The sequence below is a fragment of the Chelonus insularis genome, unplaced genomic scaffold, assembly GCF_013357705.1.
Source record: "Chelonus insularis isolate UGA/USDA-ARS -01 unplaced genomic scaffold, ASM1335770v1 contig_12_pilon, whole genome shotgun sequence".
NCBI lineage: Eukaryota > Metazoa > Arthropoda > Insecta > Hymenoptera > Braconidae > Chelonus > Chelonus insularis.
The window spans coordinates 487,512-505,098 of record NW_023276370.1 but is presented as its reverse complement, the minus strand read 5'-3'; the positions used below and the strand labels follow the sequence as shown (position 1 = coordinate 505,098).

The 17,587-nt window shown below is 29.3% G+C and overlaps 1 protein-coding gene across 4 annotated transcripts in view; it reads left to right on the top strand.

The window, feature by feature from the left end:
* Positions 1-224: 224 nt before the first annotated feature.
* The window catches only part of LOC118070073 (glutamate receptor ionotropic, kainate 2-like), a 140,766-nt gene continuing 123,403 nt past the window's right edge, over positions 225-17,587 (top strand). For 2 of the 4 annotated variants that reach the window (XM_035088495.1, XM_035088501.1), the window contains exons 1-2: positions 225-413; positions 12,905-13,003. In XM_035088495.1, coding sequence (XP_034944386.1) covers positions 12,928-13,003 — 76 coding nt within the window. In that variant the 5' untranslated portion in view covers positions 225-413; positions 12,905-12,927. The remainder of the gene's footprint in view (positions 414-12,904; positions 13,004-17,587) is intronic. The other 2 variants (XM_035088511.1, XM_035088507.1) reach the window with 1 other exon arrangement.

Here is a 17,587-nt window from a genome sequence, read left to right as displayed (position 1 = left end):
AATGAGTGATTAGATTTTCTATTACTCCTATTATTATTTGCACCCTCACTGGACCATTGAAAATTTTTTCCGTGGAAGAAAAATTAAACAACATTAGACGTATACTTATGAGTGATCTAAAACTACCAAAAAAAATCATTTTCTCTTTTCTAAAATTAGATTTAGAAAAGATGATGTCAAATAAAGCCGACAGTCAACAGCAACTGAATATTTAAGTTAAGCGTATCCAAATTTAGATCAGTATGTTTTCCCGTGCGGTAGAACGGAGACAAGAATGTGAATCAGAGAATTGTGAGTTGTTTTGAAACATACGATGCCGAAACACTGCTTCAACTAAAAGTACTCAAGAATCAACTAACTTCTCAGTTTTACCTCTTACTGGGTCGAAGTTATGCTCTTTCAATAAGTCACACGTGAGTAAAATTTTCAGTTCATTCTTTTACTTCTGCGTTTATTACATTTAGAAGGTCTCAAGTCCAATAAAAGAACTAACAGTTAACTGAGTAAACAATAATTAAATAAATGTTATAAAACTACTCAACGAAAGTTGAGAGAAACCAATTGCACAATTTTAACATTTATTTGATTCTATTAAATTATTTCACCCCATCATGATGAAATGTCACTTTAATAAATTAGTTCATTTCTACATAAAATAAAGGAACGTGTGTAATTTTAGACTTGCATGGCTTCTCTGGTTTAAACTAACATGAAATCAATGTTTGCAAGAAATACATCAGTCAAGGGTCATTTGCAAACATTTGGTCCATAAAAAAGAGCTCTTGTAGAGGCATACGCTGACCTATACTGTCCACTCTGTGTAACTCTCTATCTGTATACATTCTCTCCATCTAGGTCTCTCGCTCTCTCTCTCTCTCTCTCTCTCTCTCTCTCTCTCTCTATGCTTTTATATTTGGCCTCTCGTGAAACCGACAGTTTACTTTTCAAAGACTTCATTTATCTAGATCGAAAATGCGTAAAGTACATTTATAATGAAATACATTAGAAGTAAAAACTCAAAGTTAGTATAGTATATTTTTTAAATTTATTTTCTAAAATGAAAAGATAATGTAAGAAAAGAAAATGCAAATAGATAAAACAAAACTAAATTTTGGTTACTCCTCCCACTGCCATAAAAGCGTACTAATTGTAACTTGGATGCCGCAATATTTTAAGCTCCAGGTTGCCTCTGGTGTAATTGGGGAGCATTAAGTGCACACATTCAACACTAAAACATAAAGCTCTTTCCTACTGCCCAGTTAAGTGTCAAGTGATGTAAAATCCCACCGGCATTCTCTAGCTTTTCAGTTGTTCCACAAATTATTTAAGTATCATCTATTACTATGTACTTTATTTTTTATACCAGATTGTTCTGTCACACAAACTATAAATAATGTAATAGCTCAAAGTCATTGGCATTATATTTATCCATGAAATTGTTCATGAATTATTTATCATTCCAACGTTATTCCCATACTAAATATACGACTAGAAAAATTCGATGGTTCATTGGAAAAAATAAAACAGTTTTCTTAAACGGATGACATTGTTTTTTTAGATAAAAGAAATTTAATAAAAAATTTATTATTCAATGATTAGTAAATCTTACTTTACTTTTTGCATTTTTTTAAAATTCAATTACCAACTGTCAATGATAATATTTAATTGCAGCAATGCATTTGAAAATTTTTTAAATGTAAATTTTGGATAGTTATGTTTTACTGGAAATAAAAAAGATGATTTATTTAACGAGTATACGGCTGTATTTTTACAGTGCATTGATCTATGAAATTATTGATTAATAATCTAGAACAATCACGTTCTAGTATAAATATTCCCGAGGCGTGAAAATTGAACTTATTTTAATCTTATTCACCCTGCTTCAACATTTAATTTCAGTTTGAAATGATGAACCTGCAGGTTCATTTTATACAATAAAAATTGCGCTAACTTTAAACTGGTAAACCTGCATAATTCCACTTTTAGGGCTTACCCGAGGCGTAAAAATTGAACTTATTTTGATCTTATTCACCCTGTTTATTATACATTTTATTCATATTATATATATAATAAACAGAGTGAATAAGATCAAAATAAGTTCAATTTTTACGCCTCGGGATAAGGTTCAACTTAGGTTATTTATTTTCAGAAACTAGTTTCGAACTTTAACAGAAATTGACACAAATTTCCAAGAAGGTTGACGACCGCACATTCGTTGACCATTTGAACTACCTGGTTTTTTTGCTTTACGATTGTTTTCATATATTTTTCTGTCTCTATTTTATTCTATTGCTTCTAAAAGCATCAATTCATGTACACTATTTATTCGATCAAGACAACCATTATTTTTTTGCTTTGGAAACGACTAAAATATGAATGAAAGCTGAGAACAATTTATAATATAAAAAAAAAATTCTAAAAACGTTTGGAAATGTAACATGTTTTCATAAAATTCTTCGGTGTTTAAAACTTCTATTCTACGTCTTTATGCTACAATTATTGAACATTCAATATTTACGCTTGAAATACGTGACAATTATGTAATTATAAGTTTTTTGTTTTATCAAATTTTCTTGCTTTTAAATTTTAATGATATTAAATCGTGCCGCTAGATTATCCTGAAGTTTAGAGATTTTTATGTACGCGTGATTTTACATTCCAATCTGCTACATCATGTAAAGTAGTACATGTCAAGGAAAGCATGTCTCGTCATCAGAATGACACATTTCCTGAATGAGTTAGTTGCATGAATGCTGTATAGACTCTACTAAATTTTTAATCTTTCATGAGATATTTTATTACTCACGTAGATGGATGTGAGAGATGAATTTTAATTTAATTGTAATTTTGTTCAGTTTTTTTTGTAAGAAATAATTCATTTTGTATGAAATTATTGAGATCTTATCCTTCCTTGTTTATTATGATTTCTGTAAATTTTTTTTTATTTTTACCATTACTTTGAACTAAAAAAACGACTATTCTATAACTTAATTTTAAAAAAATTGTTAATAAAATATCAGGAAAATAGAAGAGTACCCGTTCGAATTTACAAGAAAATATTGTAAAATAATGCAGAATATTTGTTGTAGGACTGAAAAATCAATTAAAAGTCAATGATGGAATTCTGGTAACCTAATTAAATCGTCATTTCTGAAAAAGCATTTGAAAGGTTCGGTAGTTTACTTTACAAAAAATCTTTTGAGTTGTCTGATTACGTCAATACTTTACAAAGTTTTAACAAAAAGCAGGAATAAAAAATTTTCCCTTGATCTTTCGCAATTTCTTGATTCGTTCTGTAGAAAAATAAAAAATCATGAACCAATGTTTTTACGTGTTCACTTTAAAACCAAGATCCTTTTTTTTTCTTTTTTTGCATCAATTTCATGTTTCGAACTCATTCAGTACGATTTTTTAGATTTTTTTTTATTTGAGTACATTTAAAGTCACATGGAAAAAATGAAAAAACACCTCGAATCGAACCTGTTTCCATTCTTTATAACAATTGAAATAAACGAAATGCGTGTTTTTATTCATTTGATATGGTTAGTTACTTTATTTCAGTAAAAGAAAAAATTGTGCGTTAGAAGAATTCGAATGTACCTCATAGATCCTTTTTTTCATTATTTACAACGAATTTCATTGTTATACACGAAAAAAGTATGTTTTCATTTATGTCATACGGTTGGTAACATTTTTTTAGTAAACGAAAAAATTATGCGTTAAAAGTACTCATATATATAGAAAGGGTCCCTATTTTTATTATTTATACGAATTTAAAATTTGTTATTTAAATATTATCATGATCAATAATCATTTGTTAGTAACAATGTTCAATTGTTATGGACACAATTCCATATTATTAACAATTACTATTGACTATTATACTGTCTTTAATGCTGTTTTCTCAATCCTGACACGAGTTTAAAGTTCTTTCATTGCTGATATTGTTTTTTAAATTTTTTTTTTTCGATGAAATATTGTCATCATATTTTCATACAAGTATTATATACATAATTACGCGCCGAATGCAATTGGTCCTACATCGATATCATTTTTTGTTCTCGAGATAATCGATCAGGAAAATTTCGAACGAACGTACGCACATACACTGAGAAAAAAATGTACTTCATACAAAAAATATTTCATTCGATTATTAACATCGAAATTTCAAATAGTCGCAATAAAGTATTTCTTCGAAATTATGAATATTTCATTGAAATCATTTTACTTACTCAAATGAATAAAATGTCATTTGTTTTCATTCTTGTCGTAACCTTGAAAATTTGTTTTCAAACTTGTCGCAACATTGAAACAAAAGACAAAATGGGTTTTTGATAACACTACTAGTCTAAATAAAATATTATCTTGAGAATATTCGAAGTTTCTTTTATTAATTGGATAAAAAATTCTTTCATTTAACGAAATTTTTTTCTCAGTGTACGTACATACACACACAGACCTCCACTGGAAAACGATCGTATTCGACTCTGGGGACCTTAAAACGTGGAGATATTTCAAAATTCGGGATTCGCAAAATCGGACCCATTACTATAACTTCCCACTGGGAAGTTGATAAATTGAATAAGGTCGTTGGGCTTTGTCATCGTCGAAAATAGTGAGTTATTGTTATTTATATCGGCATAGCTTGGCCGTATTCAGCCATGAGAACCTCTGTATTTTTTTTATGACTGTTAGTATCATTTTTGAGTTTTTTAGTATTATTTTGTTGATGAGTTCAATCAATTCAATCAATAGAATAAAAAAATTTTTTTTTTGTTAATTTAAATAACATTTTTTTTTATAATTCTAAAAATATGTAAGATATATCCTATTAATATTCCAAATATATTCTTGTATTGCTGGGATATAATCAGTACATACTTTCGACATAGAAAAATCGGCAAAAAGTATGATATCCCGATTATACCCCCGTAAACAAAGAAATATATACTGAAGAAATATGAGTATACTGATTCTCACACAAATTCTGTAAAAATTATATATGAATCATATCTGAAAAGCATGGAAATTATATATAAATAACTTTTTTGGTTTAAATTTTGGATACATAAAAAATTTAATATATTATTTATTTGATATTAATCACGATTTATATCGAATTAAATAATTAACATAGATGGCGTATTCGTCAAACATTTCAATAGAAATACTTGTAAAATAGTGTTTCAGATCAATTAAGTTTATCTTATCAAAATTGTACATTAATCATTTGAAATTCAGATTAAAAACTTTTTTCACGTGTGAATCATATTTTTTTGAATCAGTTTTTATTTTTTACTAGGGTATACCAGATATTGTTTTTGTATCTGAAAATATTTTGGATACATTATGAATAGATAAAACTTACGTGTGGGATCGAAGCTCTTATTACTTAATTTTTTTATCACTATCTACAGTCCACTTTATTCCTTATATTGTAGTTTTTCTAGGGGAAAAATCAAAATCCTTCTTAAAAAGATTTTTAAAGACAACTGCAATCATTGAAATAGAGATATGTTAACTTGAACTTGGACTTTTATCATAAATATTTAACAGGAATTATAACAATGATGACTTTTGATCAAAAAAATCGAGTAAAAATGATTAATTATCCAGAAAAGTTAACCCCGGTTCGTTTTACTAATGTCTCACAATTAGGCCAAACATGATATATCAGGCATTTATATTTGAAACTTAGGTCATAGAATTGCCTGAATCAAAAAATAGGTGGTCTTATAGAAAGACTTATATTAAACTAAATCGTAACTTTGAACATTGTCAGAATTTCAATCCTAATGAAACTACTAAAAATGAATTTGAGTGCACTTTGTGTCTGTACGACGAATTCATTATTACAGAATTTCCTTAATCACTACGACAAACAGCATTCACTTTTTCACTCAATTTATTGTGTAAATTGTCTTTATAAAAAAAAAATAGCTCAACTAAAGTTGTTGAAATTTCTATCAAATCTTTTTCATTGCAATATGCTCTAAATAAAATTTATACAAATTCGACATGTTTATCTATCCTCTAGATATCGTAAACGAAAAAAATCCTGATACACTTCTATAAGAGTCTTTACCTTCTTGAAAATTAATCAGTATATTTTTAAATACTCTGAAACATTGAGATATCATAAAATCTTTCGACCCTTAGAAATAGATTCAATTACAATAACTTTCTAATGAAAAGTTAAAAACAGCCCATATAAAAAAAATTTCGTTCCTGTCGTGGATTCAAAAAGAAATTGTGTATTATGTAAAATTACATTTTTACAATAATTAGTTTCTTAATTAATTTTTAAAATAATTAGTTCTAATATAAAATTCAAAAATTGGTGTGAGGCCATTCGGGGCGCCCACACGAGGAACTTCCCATTAGACGATTTCGATTACAAATTGGCTTTCCTGAAATTTATGAACATTATCGTACAATAGGTATCAGCAACAATGTTCATTTGTAAGTCAAACTTGTTTAAGCTTTACGCTACCTAGTGACAATCAACACCAAAAATTCAAAAACATTTTGGAAATTACCAGAAAATGTTTAAAAAATAATGTACTATAAAATAGTCGTTATCGATTTCGTCATAAAAATAACTGTTTTGAAGACATTATGATATGTATGAATTCCACACGTTAAAATGTCGAAATATGTTGAAATCCAGAAATTGTGAAATCAAACGATCATAATAATTTTCTCGTAGCAAATTAAAATAATCATAGTAAACTGTGCGAAATTATTAATAAAAAAGTTTTTTCAATTTTTAGGACCAACCGTTTTATTGTTTGTACAATACCTCCCTTTTTTGGGACCTTTAACCTTGAATAACTTTGAAATGGTAGGTCCCCTGAAAAAAAACATAAGACATAAAATATTCGCAAGAAAATTCTCTACAAAAAAGTACTTTAGTTTTTTGTTGTAGGACCAACCGTTCTCGAGATATAAGTTTGAAACCTTCGCCAGTTTTGTATTGTAATTCTTTTTTTGCCCATAAAAAAAAAAAAACTAATCGACCAATTTTATTTAAAATCTTTTCACCTGTTCTTTGTCACATTCTTTATCGAATGCAATTGATCCGAAGTGGATATCTTAATTAGTTTTTGAGAAACCGTGAACGAAAGAAATAACTTGCAACCCGAACGCACATACGTACACGGAGAAAAAATTCCGTTAATTTTTATTTAAAAATCCATACAAAAATTACCGTGCTGCTCAAGAATGTGAGTTCAAACTTACTGAAAAGTAAAAAGTAATGATCAACATACAAAAATTATAAGTTACATAAGAAAATGTATCATTCAGTTTTTTGAAAATTACTTTGGCAGCACCAGAAAATTTAGTGTTCCACAGCACCTGAAAATTTAGTAACGTTAGCTGTGATAACTACGTAACCGACAAACAATTTTATTTAAGTTTAGTGATAATTTTTTTGGTTATATAAACAAATAAATAAATAAATTAGGTTCATTGATAATTAACTTTCTTAACTAATTAATTCGTTGGAATGAAATACGGCACACGTTTTACAATACTGCCCCCCCCTATCCCTACGATCGGGATCTTACGCAGAAAACCTGTGTCGTCGATACAACCACCCGGCTCTCCGAAGAGATCTTCCTCTCCCGCTCACGGTGGCCCGAGAAAAATCATATAAATGACTTTTGTCTCGGCCGGGACTCGAACCCGCGACCCATCGTGTGTCAAGCTGACGCTTACCCATGAGTCCACCGCGTCAATCCGTTTAAGCTTATCATAAATTGTTAAGATATAACGTGTTGCCGCCAATATTGAATCGTAACGAAAAATATGAATGTCATCTTTGTTTACAATATGGAAAAAGTAACTATAGCACTGAGGGTGTTCACACAATCAAAAACAAAAGCCGTAAGATATACGCATGCGTACAAACCAATTTTTAACTTATTATGATGTTAGTATGCACGCGTACGTCTTAAATTGTACGTTTTACGGCTTATGTTTTTGATTGTGTGAACGGTCTTACAATACAAAGAAAGATTGTGTTGGACCGATAATTCGAAGATTCCCGACCCAGCACGGAAACTCTCGAGAATAGAAAAAATTATAGGAGAGCACCCGAATTTTTCCTACCACACGGATCATAATAAATTATATACAGATTCTCATTTTTTTCTAGTCACTTACTAATTTTTGTTTAAAGTTTGAATAAAAATTAATATTTATCGAATATTACCGTGCTGCATAAGAATTTTTACTTTTACTCTTCTTAATAAATATTGAATCTATAATAAAAATTTTAAAAGGATTACTAATTTTTCTTTGAAGGTTGTCTTAATTTTTTAGGGAATTGACATTTGCGCGTGGATTGTTGTGCTGAGCACGGTAATTTTTATTGGAATTTTTTCTCCGTGTACATACGTACGTACGTACGTACGTACATACATACATCTTCTTAAAAACTATCGATATGAACTCCTCACATGTTAAAACATCGAGATCTGTCAAAATTCCAGCGTCGCCAAATCGGACCATTACAATAACTTCCTAATGGGAAGTTAACAAATACTTGTGTGTGGACAATCAATTGTCCTGAATATTAAAACTTTCATGTTATAACTAATATTGCAAAAATATAATTTTACAATATACAATTTTTGGTAATTATCTCGTTAAGCTTACACCCCTCCGATTTCGTTTTTTTAGTATGTTATAGAGAAAATTATGCTGAAAAATTTGATATATACATATGGGGCGCGGGAACCATCCCTTCACATAGTTTTTAACTTCCCAGTAGGAAGTTATAGTAATGGGTCCAATTTTGCGAATCGCTAATTTTGACATATCTCCACGTTTTAAGGTCCCCAGAGTTGAATACGATAGTTTTTACGTGGACGTCTGTGTGTGTGTATGTACGTATGTGCGTTTGTGCGTATGTTCGTATGTTCGTACGTGCGTTCGGAATTATTTTTTGCCTCGATTATCTCGAGAACAAAAAATGATATCGACGTGGGACCAACTGCATTCGACGCGTAATTACGTAACTTAGAACTGAAATAGTTTTCAGGAAAATCGGTAAAGCCATTTTTTTGGCAGAATCAAAAAACTAAAAAAAAAAGGAAATTACTTGAATTTTGCAATTTATGAATTATACCATTTTTTAGACGGAATTTCGAGATCTTTTGAAAAATATAAATATCAAATGTTTAGAATAATTGTACAGGAATATGATGACAGTATTTCATAGAAAAAAAAATTTTTAAAAAACAAAATCAGCATTAAAAAAATTTTAAACTTGTGTTGGGATGGAGAAAATAGCGTTGAGGATAATAAAATAGTCAATGATTATTGTTAATAATAAGAAATTGTGTTCATAACAATTGAACATTGTTACTAACAAATGATTATTGATCATGATAATATTTAAATAACAAATTTTAAATTCGTATAAATAATAAAAATAGGGACCCTTTCTATATATATGAGTACTTTTAACGCATAATTTTTTCGTTTACTAAAAAAATGTTACCAACCGTATGACATAAATGAAAACATACTTTTTTCGTGTATAACAATGAAATTCGTTGTAAATAATGAAAAAAAGGATCTATGAGGTACATTCGAATTCTTCTAACGCACAATTTTTTCTTTTACTGAAATAAAGTAACTAACCATATCAAATGAATAAAAACACGCATTTCGTTTATAACAATTTCAATTGTTATAAAGAATGGAAACAGGTTCGATTCAAATTGTTTTTTTATTTTTTCCACTGGGAAGTTGGTCGTGTGGACATTTCGGGTCGCACCCAGACCACTGCAGAGCACTGATATTTTTTCAACTTTGAAATTCTAGGGGTGTAAGCTTAACTAGATAATTACTCTATTTTTCTTTTATTTGAAACCAAAGAAAATTTAGTACGTAACGCATGAAAAATTTTCTCAGGAATACAGTAAAATTTACTAGGAAACCCACTAAGAATTTTTACTGGGTTACCAAATAAAGTTTCTTTAGGTTTGCGCATGTGGTCCCGCAGTAAAAATTACAGGATTCGCCCGTAAAATTTCATGAATCTTTTTCTCCGTGTACTTGCAAAAAAAAATGTATGTATGGAAATTAATGAAATTTTTCTACATATTAATTGAACTAAATTTTTTTATTATTTTATTTTTTTATTATTATTGTACAATAAATTAAGTAATTATAATAAATAAATAATTATTAACAATAACAAACGTCCCACGAGGGAAACGTCGATGAACTTTCCTACTGAGGAATAGCGCGAGAGCCCGCTGCAAAATCTTGGGCCTGTCGAGTTACCGCATGAAACATTTTTTATTGTGAAGAACTCACTATTTTATTTTCAAAACTTAAAAGGCCGCCATCCGAAATGGTGCACAAAATTTATACGATTTTTTAAATCTTCCAATATAAGTACAGTAATCGTACCAGAAGAGTTGCCGCTACAAAGTAAGCTTACAATTTACTACTTATTATGTAAAATAAAATTAAAGGTACTTCGAATCTAAACATAATATCTATATGTAAAGATACTATTACTTTATAATTATCATCCATGCTAAAAACAGTATTTAATCATGTTTATTTTCAATATTATTTCAGTTTTCTTTATCTTTCAGACAAACTTGGTTTAAAATTATATTAATTTGTTTTCTCACCTAATCAATATTAAATCTTGATTTCAATTCTAGGAGTTTGCCCAAAATATTAGAGTGAAATAATGATTTCATTTGCAATGCATAAACGGCATGATTCTAAGACATTATTTGCGGCTCTGGTCATTGCCAATATCAAACATCAATACCAATCATGACTGCAATTCAAATAGGTTGATAAATTGCTATTAGACAGTTACTATGCATCCCCAATAGTAGGAATTTCTCCGATATTTCTGTATTTAATTAAGGGATTGACCTTAAATCAATACTTACAATCAGTTTTAGTCAATAACGTAATTAGATTCAAAGCTGTATAGAAAATTCCAATAGTGTATATAAACATCTCTCAGTGATATAAATAGCTTACGATGATTTACTGAACCATTCAGATTATGGTCATGATTTAAAGACGACTTGGTATATCTGGTATAGGATATTTGTCAGTTGTTTTGTAACGTTGTGTTGACAATTGAATTGGCGATTCGTGTGCATTCCACTCATCTAACTTGAATTGTAGAAATATATCTCACTTGTTGCACTATTGTAGATCTCTTTGTGCCTAGCTTTATATTGGAAATATTCGAATTTGTACCAGTCCAAAGAAGAACTATGTATAGATAGAAATACAAAAGTAGAATAACGTAAATATAATAGAGTATCATGTAATGCCTATGCCTGAGCTCCTTTCACAAAGTTAATTGCATCGAAGAGAAAAAGAAAATCTTCCAGTTCACAACTGTGTCTCATTGAGGTCTCTTTACAGACTGCAAGCTTTTCAAGGGTTCCTGGATGAATTCTTGTGATTCAACGAGTTTAGCTCACTGACCTAGTGCACGTTCTTTTCACGCCAGAGAAAGTTGAATGTCTTAGCTTGCTTTACTTTTTCTCTTTTGTCCTATTTTAGTTTTTTAGCTTACGTTGATAAACTAACAACTGTACTGCCGATTCCCAGGGGCTTGGAAAATGTTGTATTCTTCTCAAAATGTTTATTAAATATAATAGCAATTCGTTTTTTTTTTTTTCTAGACTTATCATTTTAAATAAAAGTTCATACAGCTTTGCAGATAAGTCTGCTATCTCATTATAAGTAAAAAGTTTTCTCTAGTATTTATAATAATCTATTCACCATCAATCAGCTTTTGTGGCATTCAGATGATTTTTATTACATCGTTTAACGACGATCCTTGTAAATTTGAAACTGATAATCCTGAACGAACTTTTGACATCTCATAGATTTTTATAATGATTGGAAGAAACTTTAAGTAAAACCAAACCACGACAACGTTTGAATTTTTAATGGCTTACAGAACAAATTGATTATGAAATTTCATTATTTATAACAATTTCCAAATTAAGAGATAAATTTACTGATTCATGACTTTTGGAACTGTACCATGATGGTGTAATAAATATATATTGTAAAATATTTGTTGTTATCAACACGTGACTGAATTGTTTACTTTAGTTTAGGACTGAGACTATAGGGCATATCAGACATCATATTTGATCTTTTGAATTGATTCTGACATTGTAATAAACTATTTCTTTAAATTAGTCTTTTTTATTCTCTTATATTTCACAACATATATTTGTAGTTTCATGAAAGAGTCAATTTAAATGGTTAATTAATTCACTTCAGTTAAGTAGTAATATAATTACATTATATTAATATTTTTAAAAATAAAATTAAATAAGAAATTAAAGATTATTAATAATACTTTGAAATCATTTGAGAAGAGTGCTTTTACTTCATTAGAAATTTTTTAATAAAGAACAGCTATTTAAATCGCTTCAAGAATTACACTTACGATAAATTCGTTGTTTTAATACTGCTTTTGTCATGGATGAATTTAATGTTGTTCGTATGAATTAGAAATTAAGTGAGTGACTAACAAAGTCTAACGATTGGAATAAATTATTTTCATATTTATGAGCTTTTAACTTCATCGAATTGAATATTTAATGTCCAGGGCTTTATATATAATATTATTCATACATCTTGCTGATAAAATTATGAGAATTTCTCTTCAAAAGAATCGATTCAAAAAGCTTGTGATTATTGAAAGATATTGATTGATAAATGTCATTCGATATTTATTATGTTAATTCAAACTCCAATTTTTATCACAGCATTTCTACTTCAAATAATAGAAAAATCAACATCTAGTTGTAGCTTTATAAGACTATATCGTTTTCCATTCTCTTTCTGTCATTTGGTTGTTTAATTTACATCTTCTCTGTAGGTATTCCATTGACGGCATCAATTATGGCCATTTTTACAGGATTCATTTTTATACTTCTGTTATCGATTGGGAACTCATTACCACGTCCTATAAAAATTGGTAAGTACAGTAGATCACGTTAAAAAAATAACTACAATAAGAGACATGTTTCAATATATATTCTTTCTGTAAGTTTGCTTAGCATTATTATCAAATTTATAGTATAAATTGATATCATAAACATTATTTATAATATTAAATTTACTTTTTAAAAATTATCCAATCAATACTATATTCTACAATTAACAAAATACTTTTATCGAATACCGAAGACTGTTAGTGAACTTTATCTTTATTCAATAACTTATTAAAAATAACAATAAGACAAATCACGTCAAGTGGACCCCCCTTTTTCCACTCAGTCACATAATTAAAATATAAATTTATAATCAATAAGCACTAATTAACAATAATCATTACCCAAAACGATTTTTTAAAATTCCAATTTTAAGATACATTTTTTAAATAATGAATATTCTCTGAACTTTTAATTAATAAATTTATTCTTAGTTAACTAACTATGAGAAATAGATAAAATTTTTAGGACTTACAGAGTAATATCTGAATATTATAAAAATAATTTTTAAATGATAAATCTACTTTTTATTGTATTTTGAAAAAATTTTTAAATAAACAATTAGAAGAATTAACAAATTCTCAATGAAAAAATTTTTTTTTTATTAGTTTGATGTATTAGACATTAAAGTAAAATATTGCTAAATAAATTCCTACTGCCCGACGTTTGTTTAAACAATAATAATTTTTTATTGAGCATCGGACCGAAGCTACGCTGAAGCATGCGTGACTAAATCAACTAGGACTTCAATTGAAATCGTTTTCTATTTTTTTTATGAATATTAATAAATGATTTTTTTTATTAATAACTATAAAATAAAGATAAAAAATGTTCAAAGTAGAGCTAAATAGTCTAATGAGTTTTTTTTGTAACTAAATCAAGCAATTTAAACTCTTATATAATTTATAAATTTTCATATGATACTTTGATAGTCAATTTTTATATAATAGGTTGATTGATTTGTTCAATAGAAATTTATAATTACAAATTTACATTTTAACAGATTGAAGTTTTGTATCATTGATATATATTTACAAGATTGATTATTTACAAGATTAATTATTTACAATGTTAAATGATATATTATGATTGTGGATTAATTTTTATAATTTTTTACACGTATGAAATCACCTCAACTCTTTTGTCCGTTACAGGAGTGAAATTATTGAGAAAAAATATAAAGCAGAAGAATTTTTAGACAGTTTGGAACAAAAATGGTAAGAATTGTTGAGACGAATTTGTTATAAACAATTAAAAATTGTATTTATTGAATAAGTAATGTGTTTATCCTATGGATTTGGATGCTCTCAAAAAAATAGTATTATTAATGATGGGTTATGACTCTTGACAATAACGCATTGTTTATAACAATACGAAAGTAATGGGTATATCACGTGTCTTTGGATGTTTTGAACAACCATTGATTGTAACTATTCAAATTTGTTATGAACAATTACTAATGGGAAGTTCGTCATGTCAGCACAGACAAAGTGTGCTCAGACCTATTTTTTTATATTCAAATTGATTAAAAATTAGAGGTCAGGTTATAAAATTTACCGCGCCAGCACAATAATTTGTCTATTGCTGACCGATAGATTATATAAGAGTAACATCTTGCGCCCGGTTTACCGTGCCGCACGGTAATTTTTCTTGGAGTTTCTAATATTTTCTATTGAAATTTTTTCTCCGCCCGAGTAAAAATAAATGATGATTTTCTAACGGGCGAACACCGGCCGTCCGGCTTTCCAAAGGGTATATGATGGCCGTAAAGCCTGTAAATATTATTAACGAAAACACATACGGGCCTATGACGGCTAAATTTGAGAAAAAAATTTGAATGGCCATAGACTTAGCTATACACGCGGGCATACGACGGAAAATTTTCAGACAAAAAAAAGATGGCCTTATAGGCGGGCGTACGAAGGCAAAGCACATGAGGCTATAGACAAACATTCATTATTATTTTTTAGATATCTAAGCGATTTATCAACAATTAGTCAAGAGACATGATTTTGTAGTAAAATCTTAGGCTGCTTATTTTACAAAAAAAAAAGAATCTGTAGAAGCTGGAGAATTTATAGTATGCTTAGATTTTGCTAAAAATTATTCTTTCTTCGTTCAAAATGCGATTCAATCACATCATTGGACAAATGATCAAGCGACACTACATCCTTATGTTATTATAGAGAAAATGAAAAGATAAAACACGCAAATTATGTAATGATTTCTAAAAAATTAATCACGATGCAAGCTTTGTTTATTCATTTAATTTTAAACTAAATTTCTAACAGAAAAATTTGGAGTTGACAATGTTGAAAAAATTACATATTTTTCGGATGGAGCAGGTTCACAACATAAAAACAAATACAATTTTGCGAATTTACTATATCATCAAGTCGATTTCAGTGTTGACGCAAAATGGAATTTTTTCGCTACATCCCATGGTGAAGGATCATGTGATGGATTAGGTAGGAGTGTAAAGAGACATGCATACCGATCTAGTCTTCAGATCTAGTCTTCAGCGTCATAGTGGTAAACACATTGCAACCGCTTAGTCATTATTCGAATGGAGGTGTAACTTTTTTAAAAATATTGAATTTGGATACTGCTCACAAGAAGAACATAATATCCATTAACAAAAATACAAACCACGTTATGAACAAGGAAAAACAATTAAAAATACGCGTCAGTATCATTATTGTAAAGCTATTGATACACGTCCGAGTAAAAATAAAAGAATTCTGGCGAAGGGTCGTATCTAGGGTATACGCCGTCTGTAATTTGAACAAAGTCTTCGGCCGTATGCCGGCCATCAAACGGCTCGTTGCCGGACTATACGGTCATACAGAGGCCAACTGGCGGTAATATACCGGGCGTTCGATTATCGTCACGAGCCTAGGTACGCGGTATGCCAACTATGACGGGTATACGACGGTGATACAATGGGCCACGCGGTTGCCATGACGGGTATACGACGGCAGTGTAGCGGCTGTTATGATTCTATATCTAATTATAATTAGATATTAACTTACTTATATTCGAATTAATTTCAGTATGAATGAATGAACGGGTGTGACTGATATACCAATGTATTTATTCGATAATATATTTAAAATTTATTGTCTTCACTAGTACAAACAATTATACATAAAACGTAATTACTTTAACTTATAGCTGGGAATTTTGATTATTAATGTTAGGTGATAGAGAATTGGGATGTCCATAAAATGATTGATTTAATGTGGCTGATGGATTGTCTATAGAAGACCATGAAGAATTGTTATAAATTTGCTGTGGATAATATTGTGGTGGATAATATTGTTGCTGATGATACTGCGGTTGGTGTTGGTTTTGAGGATTTCCTGTTCTTGGTTCTTCAGATCTTCTTCAGCAATAAATACTTCGCTGCCGGGATGTAACTCAACCTGAATAGTATGATATTGAATTATACAATGTATGATTGTTAATCGAGAATATTTTTATTATAGAAAAAACCTTACCACTTTATTTTTTACTTCAATGCCTGGATCATCACAAGCTTCTTTTAATGACTGAAGCACCTGATCGAATAAACTCACGAATTGTGGTGTGACTAGAAATGAAAAATGTGTCAGCGTTAATACAACGAAGAGTATTTTCTAACTCTATTTTTTGTTACTTCTATTAAAAAAAAAGGGAAAGTGAATATAATTATAATAGTAAACTTACTTTGCGATCTCCAGTTTTTGCAAACGCACTTTACACAATTAAAGCATCCGCTTCGATTCTCTTGCATGTGAAGATCAACGTTAATTGCCTCTTCTTTTTCTTCTATTAATGAATGATTATTCTGTTGTTTGTGTAGTTTAACTTGGCTACAAGGCTTGGGTAAATTGAGTATCGAAATATCAATTATTTCTTTCTCCTTATTTTGATTGTTGGATTAAATTTTTTTAGCTTTTTTAACGTTCATTTTTTCCTCCATGATTGGTTGTGGCCAGACTTTTTTGATGATTTTTCCATAAGTATCGACGGTGAGAGAATCAACGTAGTGTTTATTTTCTAAAAATATTCAATGCATCATTAACCAAGTATATTATATCTCAATGTTGTAAATTGTTTGTGTGATTCGTTTTTATTTGTGTACAGTGAAGATTTTCTTATTACCCACATGTATTTTAAAAAAAAGGTTGCGTAGTAGGTATAAAACTCAGGTCAGACGGGGAATTACCCACGCTCTGTACCAAAGTACAGCAATTTACTTTTTTCGTGTGAAAGTTGGAAAACCTGACAATTAAAAAATGTTTAAACAATTTACTTACGTGAGATTTTTAATAATTTCGCTTCATATAGCGTTGTGATTCCTTTGTCATCCATCCATGGGAGATCTCCTTTCCATCCGACTGTGATCTGCTTCGATTTTATCACTTCACTCAAGTTATTATCACTTATTGTTGAAATTTCACAACTTTCTGGCCAAAATATCAACGCCCACGGTTTTTTTTTTCATTCAATTTCATCAATATTCTAATGAAATTGATTTTTTGATTACGAATAACTGGCACTAAGAATAATTCCGAAAACTTTGT